Raw genomic sequence first — 13,163 nt, 5'->3', positions numbered from 1 at the left:
ATAGTTTGTAGTTTGTTTTTAACCGAAAAAAAACGTTATCAAAAGAAAAGGCGATGATCTCCGACGTCCACTGGACTTTCTGGTGCGCCATGCCGCCGGCTATTTTGATTTTGTTTCCCAGTGCTTCCTCGCCGCCTCGTCACCTCGCTTTCTGATTGGCTACACGCCACAGTCCACAGGCTGCGTGCTCGTTTGTTTCCGGGGGACACCACACACGAGGAGAAATCGGATATCCCCGATTTGAGATCGGAGCGGTCCCGACGTCCTTCCGAGCAGACGAGAGCAGTCTTAACACACCACACATGGCAGGAATAACGTTATCTGATCAGATTATTTTACGATAATCGAGCATCCTTAAGATTGTCGGAAGGGGTGAATCGGGGCTAAAATCGGCCTAATTATCCTGCCGTGTGAACCAGGCTTTAGCAGTGTTTTCAACCTCATAATGTTTATTTTATGTTTCAGATATTTAAATACACATAAGAAGTCAGTTAGAATATTTTAAACTTACGCGTGAAAGGGTTAAAGAAAAGATCGAAAATAAATATTTGTGTGTGCTATAAAGTGGTTAAAAAAAAAAAAAATCGGAATCGGCTAAAAACCGGTATCGGCAGGTCAAACTCAATGAAAAATCGGAAATCGGAATCGGCCTAGAAAATTGTAATCGGGTGCATCTCTACACAAAATGTTGCCGAAATGTTGTTAATGTGACGCACCTTTATGAGCTGGCACTTTATGAGCTGGTTTATGAGCACAACAAGTTTAGTTTCAATCAAGATCGAATGACTCATTCATTTAAGCGAATTAAAAACATACAACTCAGTGTAAGTCCGCTTCCCAAACCAGTGTCTCTAATGTGAATCAAACCATACAGATTGCTCATTAAATACCACTAAGGAATCATTCAGTTCTTTAGAATCTACATCCCTTTTTTTTTTTTTTTTCAATGGAGGTCACACCTGTCATTTTCACTCGTCATGTACAGGATATTATATTAATAATGTTGAGAGAGAGGATGGGCCCCCAAGAAAGAGCAGGAGCGACTGTCCTATCTCAGGGAAGATTATCTCTAATTGGGTCGAGCAACAGGGGACGGATACTGTCGTTTCCAGGGCAACAAACTCCAGAGAGGAATGACTAGCTGCCAGCTGAGAGAGGGACAATTGTCAGTATGTGTATTCGGGAGAATGGGCCTGTGTCAGCAATTTAACAGTTTTTAACAATCTTTTATTGATTTTGGTTCACAGGGCGCCCACTTGGCCATGATCGACACGCTGATGATGGCATACACAGTGGAGACGGTGAGCGTGGAGAAGGTGATGGCGTGCATGCAGCAATACTCCACCGACTACCCAGACGGAGATGTGCCCTATGACACAGAGGATGCGGTCACCAGCTGGATGAATAAGGTCTTAATGTCCTAAACTTATCTATAACTGTGCCTGATCATCATCTTAATAACACAGTTAGAGTATTGTTGCATTTGAATACTGGCACACTGAATATTTCCTCATTGGCACGTATCATTTCTGAGGGCATCTTTGAGTGTCGGTGACGGGACGACTCATGTTTACATTCCCTTGCAGGCCAGCTGTACAGACAGCCTAAATCAAGACGTTACCTCAAATGTACACACACATGCTAAACAGACCATGAGCAAACCATGAGAGACTGCAAGGACATTTCTCTTCCTTTTCTTGTTCTTATTGTTGACTTATGTTGCCATACACAATACAACATTTGAATATATACAACAAATCTACAACAATATCTCCATTTAATAATGCAATTATTAAACAATTTACCCCAAATTATTGTTTACATTTGAATGATCTCATTAATAATATAATATAATATCGGGATTTCTAAACCTTTTTGACAGCTGAACACCTTTATAATACACACATACATATTTACTTGAAGTACCCTGAGATTTTAAGGTAATATTTAAATAATTTAACAATCATTTATTTTCCGTTGTGTTTGTTTTGAAAAAAAAATGTAGTGACTTGTATATAGAATAATATATAGAAGCTCAAAAATGTTGTTTTACTCATTTTCAAGGTGAACGAATACTTGAAGGAAATCGTAAGTCAGGAGCAAAGGAGGATGGAGGCGCAGAACGCAGAGCCAGTTGAGAATCCAAAGGTAAGTGTGCACTTCCTGTTCTTGCTGAAAACCAGCGATGATTCATGTCACTTTCATCTGTAGGAGGAAGATACAAAAAGTGCTAGACATAAGATGGATTTTTGTCATAATGAGCACTTGTACATCTCCGAAATCTGCTTAGAACAACGTTCTGCCAATCTTTTTTTTATGCCTCAAAACTCAAATGCTTGTACAGATTATTCTAAAATTCATGTATTCTGATACACTTGAATACGGTACTGTGCAATACAAGGTTCAATTCATTAAATACAATGTTGCTTCGCAATATTGAACATAAAAAGAATGCAAATGATTTGTGAATACTCATTACCTAAATATTTGTTTTCATTAATGTTATCATACCAACATTTAGAGCTAAAACAAAATTAATATCTCAGTATTTTTTCAGCCTTTAAATAATATTTCACTATATATCTTGTTTAATGGGCAAAATTATCTGCCCTGGATGTTTTTCGCTATAGTAATTGAACCAAATAATATTAATATATTTTGACATTTTGACATTGAATTAATATTAATTTAGAATTTATATGTACCAATATAAACAATACACTATATATATATATATATATATATATATATATATATATATATATTTTTTTTTAGTTAGTTAGTTATCCAAACTTTTTTGACAATAATTATGTAATGAATCTGTTGAATCAATGTTTTGACTGTAAACTGATTCATTGAAATAGACCGTTTAAAAGACAAAAAAATTGTGCAAATTAATCAAAAAGTCAAATTTTTCACTAAATATATATCATAAATATTCAAATATTTTGTCAGACCAACTAACATTACACAGTCAATCAATCAAATTACTATACGTAGGTATTTTAAACCACATGGATGGATGTTAGTCTGTTCAGATTTTATATAAAAGCTGCCTCAGGTTCTCCCGTGTAAGTGTTCGCAAAGTTGACCTGAGTTCACAGGACGTGACGGATATCATCAGCCGTGTTGTCGTGTTTTGTAACATGTTGCTGCGTGAGGGTAATTCTGACTTTGCTGAATCACAGTCCTGCGGCGTGCAGTGTCCCGATGTGGACGTTCTGCCAGGCTGATGTAAGAGCAAAATCTTTGCTGATTCATGGTTTAACGCTTCGCATTTCATCTTCCTGTCCCGGTTTGACAGTATATTTGGCGCACGCGGCGGGATGACGTCGGTCTCACCTGGTTTTACCTTCTCTCTGAAGGGAACGCTACATTTATGTACACTGTGTCCTTGCTTAAACCCCTAGACACTGCAAGCCTCCACTAACTTCCCAGTGCTACTTTTGCAGCATTTGGTTTTTGTCCCCCTTAATTCCGTCTTTAATGTCATAATCTGAGTCTTCTTATGAAGTGCAGAGTCATCACACGCATTGCTGTGCCGGGCGTCTGACAGAGTTCGGCCCACCCTGTCCTGAGGTCGTCTCTGGGCTAGGCATCTGACGCTAATGAGAGCAGTCAGTTCTCACAGGCGCTGCGCACTAGCATGTGTGTGTTTGAGAGGACACAATCAGTGCCGAGGAGGAATGTCAGGCGGTTACACAACACTATAAACATCCTGAAACAGTCAGCATGGCATGAAGCGCCCAGACTGACACACAAACACACCAGCGGATTGCAGCTCTGCATACACATAGTATAGTATAGTATAGTATAATTCATTATATATACTATAGACTTGCCCTGTTTTTCTTTCTTTAAGGTCTCAAACTACACACTTGTTTCTAGACATAATCCCCTGGCATAAGACTAATCCTGTAACTTTGCAGACTTCTTAGGGCATCTTGGGTACTAAAAATGCGTTCATATTGTGATTCACAGGGTTTAATGTCTCTTAGATCAGAGAGTATGAGTTTTTTTCTTCTTCAGTTTGAACCCCTAAAGATATTTTGGCGTGCTTTTGATGATACTGTTTTTCCCAGTCTTTTAAGTCTTAAAAAAAGTTGAGAGAAGCTTAAAACTGAAAACTAAGAACATGGCGAGAACCAGTACACTGTGTCTTAACCAGCCGTGACAGCGACAAGCAAACCTTTTTTGGTCGTTGGATCTCTATTTCTTTCTATCTATCTATCTATCTATCTATCTATCTATCTATCTATCTATCTATCTATCTATCTATCTATCTATCTATCTATCTATATATCTGTATGTCTGTATGTCTGTCTATCTTATTATTTGTGTTGTGAAAAAGTAACTAAACCCCTCAAGTTTCAAGGGTTGCAGTATTTGTCTGCTAAGTGTTTTCTGGTGATCTTGTTTGTAGTAATGAAGGGATCGTCACGCTTAATCTGATATGGGAGGTAAACGGCTGATTGCGTTAAATAATCTCTGCTTGCTGATGTGACTGCTCTGTCTTTCTCTCTCATTCATTCTTTGACTGGCTGAAGTCTCCAACCAAGTGGTATATGAAGCTGGTTCCCGTAAGTGTAATTGTGAAATGCATTATTTCATCCAGGCTTTTTCCATCTCGTGGTTCCATCATGCTTTTGTTGCCATGACGACTCTTTCCCATTGTCTTCAGCTTCATTAACCACGCAATAAACTGTTGGCATAAAAATATTTATATTAGGCTGCGTATAAAATAGATGTCATGTTGCCATGCAGGTATTTATTTTTCATTTAAATGTCACTTCTGTTAGTTAAAGTTCCCATCGCATGTTGTGTTTTCAGTACTTTTCCATTGTTGATTAGGCCATCATGAACTTTCAAATTAAATGTTCAATGTCTGTGGTTTATCCGATGCGTTTTACGTTACTGAGTCATTTGTGTATGTCTATTTGCTCCAGGCCCGTTATAGGAAGGAGCAGGCTCTGCCCAGGACGGTTCCCTGGATCCCCCCGGTGGACAACCTCCTGAAGGACAGCACAGATGGCTGTGCCCTCGCCGCCCTGCTGCACTTCTACTGCCCCGCCATCATCAGCCTCGGAGGTACGTCCACCTGCCAAAACACGCAACATTACTGTGCGCTAAATAATATGCAAGGTTCAGAGGGAATAGTGTGTGGAGGCTGTTGAAGACCATGGCTAATTCACATGTTCAATTCAGTTCACAATTATTTGTATAGCGTTTTTCACAATACATATTGTTTCAAAGCAGCTTCATTACAATTTAGAGTGATCTGTTATTAGAGGTAACTGTGTCCAAGTTATATATTTCAGAAATGTACATATACAAATCAGGCAGTTAGCTAACAATGTATTCATTTAACTGTGCATTAATTTAGGGCAGAAACAATGAGCTCATTGAAGTAATGAATACTTGGATGACTAGGATATATAGAAAAATAATAATTACAATTATTAATATATAAAATTAACCCTATTTACTTTCTTATTAAATGTACATAGTCTATCATACACAGTACGGATGCACCAGATATGCAAAATTTAGGTTTAATTGCATATCATAAAAATGTAAATGGGGATGGATTATATATTTGTATTATAAAAAGTTTTATCACAGTATTTTTTAAATATTATACGATAGACAAATATTTTTCCTACCACTGCATTAAAAAATACAATAATATTGTGTATTATTTTAATATGTTTTATATTATAAAATAAAAATCATAGCATTAATTTAAGTATAATATTATATCATTTTTTTCTACAATATTATAATTGAAATAACATGCATTATGCAATAGTCAAATGTATTATTTTTTATATTATGAAATAAAACATTATAGTATTACTATAAATATATTATAATTTTTTCCTCAAAATTGTACAAATATTATATATTTTCAGTTGTTGGAGCCCAGTTATGAACATTTCATAACAAAACCATACAAACATTTAAATCTAGGAAAATACTGTGAAAAATATAAATGTAATATGTATTGTTGTTGTTGTTTTTTAATATAAAATATTATTTATAGTATAGGATTATATTATGCTTATATTTTTCACAATATTTTATTTGGATTACAATTTTCCATTTGCCATTTATTCTATTTATATTCTGTTTATTCTTTGTGACCACTAAATATTTCAGTTTCTCTTTAAAATGTGTTTTGAATGTTGTTTTTAACATGCTGTAAATTGAATTAGTGAATACAATAGTCTACAACTACTCATTTAGAAATCCTGAACTTCTTTTGTGACTTTGATCATCTTGAATTTATTGTTAATCTAATCGCCGTGATGAAGAGGACTAGAACTGTTTCTCCACCTAGCTGTGAAATCAAATGATGGATGCAATTAGATTTATCTCCAAAGGCTGAATCACATGACTGTCATTTAGACTCCGTGATTAATGGGCTTCTCTGTGATTGGTTGAGCCCTTGGAGAATCTGACAAATAGGCCAGATGATCTGTCTCATTGAGGAGTGCCTGGTTAACGTAGCACTTTGAATCGTTTTTGATTTACAGACATTTTCCTGAAGGAAACCATGTCACTGGCGGACAGTCTGTACAACCTTCAGCTCATCCAGGACTTCTGCAGGGAGCATTTGAACCACTGCTGCCACTTCAATCTGGAGGACATGCTCTACGCTCATTCTTCCATCAAAGTAAGTCTTCGGAGACAACTTACACCCAGATTTGGTTTCAGTTAGGGAGCGTTTTACACCCTGATGCCATAGTAGTAGTTTCCCAAGTTCATTGCCTTCAAATTTCACTGGTTGATATGTTACAACTGCGGGTCCAAGTTTGTCAAATTTCTTAGGCCACAACATATGTGATTGGTGGGATGCTGTTTTTTTTTTAGCCTTTTTAGCAATAGCGCAAGTGCCACCCATGGGAGTTGGCTTTATTCCTGTTAAAAAGCCAAAAGCATAAGGCGTGCCTTTAAACGCTGGTGCTTAAACAAGCCTCCCAATGGAAGCAGATTCTCTAAAGACTAGTGCTATTGACTAAAAGAGCAACAAAATCACATAAAAAAAAAAAAAAACAGCAGATATTTAAATATAGGAAGTAGGGATGTACCAATACATGTTTTTAAACAACTCAGTTGCACATAAGGTAGTTATAAACACTTGTCTTCATGACAAATGTATTCAAGCATACATATCATTAGCAGTAAATAAGCTCTTCTCTAGTGTTTTTATAGAGCTAGCTAACGAACTGTGAACATCGGATAACTTTTCTGAGGTAAATGCAACTTTAAGTGACACAAAGCTGTTTTATTGACGTCTTTCCGCGGTTAAGACACTGATTAAGCGATTACATGAGACGTGATTTATTTCGATAAGTTGCACTGTGTCTTTCAACATACCTTATGATGTTCATGCATTGTTTTTTCGAGCTATATTAAAGTAGAGGAAATGACTCCCCGATCTGTCATGTCCCATTTAAGAAAGTCGAAACACCATTTATTATTTGAATGTCGTGATAAAATGGACAGAATTTGAAAGCTGAAGCTTTGTTTATTATCAGAAGTAACAAAGCTCTTTGTGATTATTGGATGGGAGGCATGCTACAAATAATGTTTAGTGCAGAGAAAAACTGCAGACCTGGCTTCTTTTTTTTACTGTAAATGCGTTATTGTCGCGTTAACTTGCCCTAACTTCAACACAAGAGAGATTTTCTTCACACATTGAATGAGTTGCAGTCTGAACACATTTTTCTGCCCCCTTTTGATTTACAGGATATAATCGGCCCTGCTCATTGATTTGTGAAAATAATTGCTTTAACCGATAGCGATTATTGGCCGATACATTGGTGAATCTCTAATAGGAAGAATGGTTTGTTTGATAAGCCAAAGAAGCCTAGAACATTTTTTTTTTGCTTTTATAATGTACTTTTCTATGAGATTTTCATCCTCTAAGATCTTAAAATATTATTGAAAAAATAGAAAAAACTTGTGTTGCAAGCTACACACATCAAACTGGAGATTTATACCTTCAGACTACTAAAATAAAACAGACTCTCTAGACTTTCTCGATGAGATCAGATGGAAGGGAAGACCAGTTTTTTCTTTCCGAATGTTATGTTGTCATGTCTTTGATCTTGTTCCTCTCTGGTCTGGACTCTAGACTGGATAGAAAGAACATCTGCAGCCAAGATTTTCAGTTGTGGATACTGAGAAGCCTTTGGGGGTTTTTTTGCATTAAAAATGTATGGTTTTTCTGCCGGTAGTGTTGAAATCCATAAGATGAAACGGTTGTGGGTATTGAAAGAGAATGATGAGATATAGGCAATTTTTGGTAAGGCAGTCATTTGGATTTGTAAACCTCGCCACACTTACTAAACCATAAAGAGGTTAGGAACTCCTAAACAGAGAGCAATGCTACTGGAATCAACGTCCCACCTGGTTTTTGTTTAAACTGTAGTTCCACAAATGGTAGCAAAATCTCACACTGTGTTGGGTTTTATTTGCACCCAACAGCCTCTGTTTAGAGGACATGATCAGCGTCTGATACAGTGCCAGACTTCAGAGCTGAATCTCAGAGATGTGAGTGGAATTGAGAGCAGGTCACTGAGCTGTAACCTTGACCCAGTTTCTGTCAGTACTCTAATCCCAGCTGCTTCCTTTTGTTGAAATGTTCAGTGCGGTTTGCACGTGTGCTTCATGTAGTGCTCCTGCAGAAGATGCCGGTTTGAATCTGGAATGTATTGTGACCTGATCGAGTAAAAAGTTGTTATATGTATATTTCTAATTAAATATTTTAATTACATTAAAAAATGTATATTATTAGTATTAGCATTTTTAATTGATTGACCGCACTAAAGATTCTGTTCCATTCCGTTATTAAGAAATTTGTATTTGTGTCAGGAAGCATTATTCAGGTTTTTACATATTATTTTTTAACAATTAATTGTACTAAATTAACACTTTAAATTGGCTTCCCTAATTGAAAGCAACATTTACGTCCCCTAAAATAATAGATAGGCCTAAGCCTTCTAATAATATGTTCACACTTTATGTGTGAATAAGTAGGTGGACAGGCAGATTGGGGAGAGGACGCGTGTGCCAAATACCATCTGGGTACGGACACGCGGACACTCTTTCAACCTCTCTATACAAATGTTACCAGTGGACCCCTTTATTTATTTCTTTAGTTATTGCCAATAGTGCTGGTAGATGATGTTTCATGGCAATGCATAAAATCAATGAGGTTGTGTGAGAGAATATATAAATTTCAGTATAGAGGATATTTGAATAATTTGACAATGGGTGGCATTGTTTTTGTTAATTTGCTAGCAAGCAACATTAATTTTATTATATTATTAAAGTCAGTTAACAAATGATGTCTTGGATTAAATGATGAATAAATGCTTTAATCATTTGGTTATATGGAATAGATGTGGTTTAGTGCTACTCGAGCCTATAAAGAGAGCAAGGACTCTTTGGTGAAAGTCAATTAAAATGCTGAGGTAATGTCTTCTGGGAGTGGCCTCAGATAATTGCTGCTGTTACCCTGTGCCTTTTAACTGCTAGGTACAATTTCTGCTGAGTGGGAATAGTGTATCAGAGGCATTTTTCATCATGTCAGGTACCCTCGATGAATTCAAGGTCATGAATTCTGTAGTCTTGGCGTAAAGATGTTGGTCACAACACAAAAAGATTGTGTTATTAGACCATGCAAAAATAAAGCTATATAAACCATACATTGTGTAATTCCTTAACATTCCTCATATATAAGCTATACAATTAAATTTGAAGGAAAAGGACGTTCTTGTCTCCAGGTGGTGTCTGTTCATGAACTAACAGGATTTTTAGAGAAATGCAGAGACATCTTGTGGGAGAGGAGGAATATTGCATGTACTAGTTTTAGCGTATTATTTTAGGGGACCCCTTGCAAAGGTCTCCTTGTTATTATATATATGAAATAATAAAGCTATTGTTGCTTATTTTTTTTACCAGAATAACTATCTTGTGTTCATGGCTGAGCTCTTCTGGTGGTTTGAGGTTGTTAAGCCGCCATTTGTTGAACCTCAGGTTTTGGACACTGAAGGTAAGCTAATCTTATAACAATGTTTTTCACAGAAATATTACATATTTGTATTTGTCATATTACATTTGGATACTGACACATTTGTCATGTGATTTATAGCACCAGCCCCTTCACTGAAAAATCTGCCGTCTGTGCCCATCTCAAAAGTCACAAAGCGAAGTTTCATGGAAAGACCTCCTAGTCCAGACAGACCAAGGTATATACAAAATATCTTTAATGGAAAAATTCCCCCTCCTGCTTTTTACTTTGTTTGTAGATATTGAAAATCAAATGTAAAATTAAATTTATATGTCTATTTTTTATTTTTATTTTTATGTTTAAGTCTCCCCCTCCGACCTCAACCACAGACTTCAGGCTCAGGTAAAGTTCAGAAGTCTAAGAAAGTGTTTTATGACAAAATATAAGTACTAAATGCACCCAGTGCTGTATAAGTTATATATGTGTGTTATACAGGTGAGATCAGGCGATCAACATCAATGTCATTTGTGGACAGCTTCATGGGTACTTGGCCCAAGGAGAAAAAGTAAGTGCAATTTCATCTCATTATTGAGACTTTAAGCCATAGAGTGTAAAACTACGTGCCATTGGATACTATCCTGTCTTCTTTCTGCAGGTCTGCTGCTCAGGGTGTGTCCTTTGAAATCCCATTTGATAAAGAGTGCACCAATCAAACACCTACTGGCCGAGGAATGACTCGGTCTGCCAGCACTGAAGGTTTTGGTTTCAAGATGCCCCATGGAACAAGGGGCATCAAGAGAAACCTGTCCTTTCAGCCTATCAATGGCAAGAACATGGGCATTGAGGAGGAAGGCTGTCCTGACAGCCAGTCAGGAAATCATAACAGCCGTCTAAATGGCTCAGGGCCACCTAGCATCGAAGAGGCCCTTGAGATCATCCACAACTCAGAGAAGCAATCACAGAGCCCCAGGGCCCATGCGACCGGTGAGGGCTTCTTTCTTCACCTGCAGAGTAAAAGTGAACCGAACCCCAAAGCAAAGGATGGCGAGCTAGACTCAGTTTCAGAATCATTCAAAGGGGTTGCTAGCTCATCCACCACTGAAGTAGACACAGGCATCCATGTGCGGACGGAGGACATCCAAGAGACATTAGATGAGGACTCATCGCTTAGGGATTGTACTGTCAGCATGGAGCTTGACACAGATCAAGACTTTGAGGCAAAAGCTTGCCATAGCCAAGGCTCTATTAGCCCATGTCCCAGCAGCCTTAGCGCCAAATCCCCTGCCGGAAGTATCCCAACCCCTGCTTTTACACCTGGGATTAAGATGACCAGCTTTGCTGAGCAGAAATTCCGTAAACTGAATCCAAACGGGGAGGCAAAAGGTGGTGCTTCCCAAGGCACAACACCAGATGGTTCAGATCTCGGCATTCCTCACTCTGTCTCCTGGGCCCCTTCGCCTGATATCAGCCCTGCACATCAGCCGTCCAAGGACCCAGCCCAGACCATGGCTGCAGAAATGGTGCAACTGCGCATGAGACTTGAGGAGAAGCGTCGGGCCATTGAAGCCCAGAAGAAGAAAGTGGAGGCGGCCTTTACCCGACACCGTCAAAAGATGGGACGCAGTGCTTTCCTCACAGTTGTCAAGAGGAAAGGAGTAGATGGCACCTCACCATCTCAGGAGAACACTCCCAGTTCAGAGGGAAGAAAGACGCCGGCGGAGACACCCCAACCTGACAAGTCTCCGCAGAAGTCTGCGGGTGAGGATGGCACATGCGAGGCGGACCTGATGGAATATACGCGCTCCATTGATAAGCTCAATTCGTCCCTGAGCTTCTTGCAGACTGAGATGCAGCGACTGGCCCAGCAGCAGGAGGTAATTATGCAGATGCGAGAGCAACAGGCATGGGTTGTGTTACCACCTCAACCTTCGCCACAAAAACAGGTACGAGAGCTCAGAGGGAGTGGGGCTCGCTCTTCTGGGTCTCCCTCACCCGCAGATTCCCCTAGAGCTTCACACCGTTCTCCTACAAACCTTAAGAGGAAGTCCGCTTCTTTCCATTCCAAGACGCCAAGGACACCCAGACCCAATGAGCTAAAAATCACTCCCTTCAACCGAGTCTTAAACGTTCCACAGTCAGTGGACAGCATCCCACGCCTCAGAAGGTTCTCCCCTTCTCAGCCCATGTCCTGCTCGTTTACTTATTTGGGAAGTGCAAAGAAACCACCATCAGGAGCTGAAACCACAGACAAGGACATTGAACAAGGCCTTGAGTCATTGTCTATTGAATGTTCTTATGGTACTAACACCTCCCCAACCAAAGAAACCCAACAGGCAGTAACCGAAGACACTGACTTCAGTGCTAAAGAGCCAGAAGATAAGGCAGGGGAGAACAAACCAACAGAAGAAAGGGAATATCTGAAGAAGTCAACAGAAGAGTTTAAACCAGCAATGGAATCTAGTGTGTCAGAAGTCTTGTCGCAGATCGTAATGGAGACCGTTATTGTCACTCCCACTGAGCCATTTGACATTGCCCATCAGACCAACAAAAATTTGATTGAGGTTCCACTGTCTGTTCTCAAGCCCCTGGATGGACAGGCATTAGAAGAGGAAGGTGAAAAGGAAACTTCAGGGGAGAATCAGGACGATGAGCAGAAAATGTGCCGTGGATTCTTCTTCAAGGTAGATTTAAATGTCAAAGGATCCTGTAGATAAAGAAAGCTTGGAAATTAAATCCTCCAGTACCACATGTTGTGAATACTTAGTGGTGAATGTCACTATTGCTTTTGCTTACTGTTAGTGATTAGAATGTGAGTTAAAGTTTTAAACTTAAGTGCGTATCTTGTCCAGCACCATTTGGGCTAAAAAAACATGAACGATACTTCAAATTATGTTTGTTGAGGGTATCGCTTTTCTAGACTTTGGGGTAGGATATGTCCTGGACCATTAAGCAACCACCTAACAATGGGCTAAAACAATATAGAACACCTTATCAACCAGCTAACAATGCCCTAACAACTATCCAGAAGACTTTAGCATTTTGGGGGCAAGCACCAGTCATATTTTATAAAAAAAATTCTTTATAAAGAAAAAAACGTGTTGTTTTAGCTGTTAAAGGCCGTAGTTAGTACCCGAAATGGCGT

At 38.7% G+C, this 13,163-nt stretch overlaps 1 protein-coding gene across 3 annotated transcripts in view; it reads left to right on the top strand.

The window, feature by feature from the left end:
- The window catches only part of camsap2a (calmodulin regulated spectrin-associated protein family, member 2a), a 42,527-nt gene that overhangs the window by 24,098 nt on the left and 5,266 nt on the right, over nt 1-13,163 (top strand). For 2 of the 3 annotated variants that reach the window (XM_084415979.1, XM_084415978.1), the window contains exons 3-12: nt 1,248-1,409; nt 2,065-2,148; nt 4,548-4,580; nt 4,947-5,088; nt 6,537-6,676; nt 9,973-10,063; nt 10,163-10,259; nt 10,386-10,423; nt 10,517-10,586; nt 10,677-12,702. In XM_084415979.1, coding sequence (XP_084272105.1) covers nt 1,248-1,409; nt 2,065-2,148; nt 4,548-4,580; nt 4,947-5,088; nt 6,537-6,676; nt 9,973-10,063; nt 10,163-10,259; nt 10,386-10,423; nt 10,517-10,586; nt 10,677-12,702 — 2,883 coding nt within the window. The remainder of the gene's footprint in view (nt 1-1,247; nt 1,410-2,064; nt 2,149-4,547; nt 4,581-4,946; nt 5,089-6,536; nt 6,677-9,972; nt 10,064-10,162; nt 10,260-10,385; nt 10,424-10,516; nt 10,587-10,676; nt 12,703-13,163) is intronic. The other variant, XM_084415980.1, reaches the window with a different exon arrangement.

This window comes from Rutilus rutilus (assembly GCF_951802725.1).
Source record: "Rutilus rutilus genome assembly, chromosome: 8".
Classification (NCBI taxonomy): Eukaryota; Metazoa; Chordata; class Actinopteri; order Cypriniformes; family Leuciscidae; genus Rutilus; species Rutilus rutilus.
The sequence above is the reverse complement of the archived record's forward strand: the minus strand, read 5'-3'. Positions and strand labels throughout refer to the sequence as shown.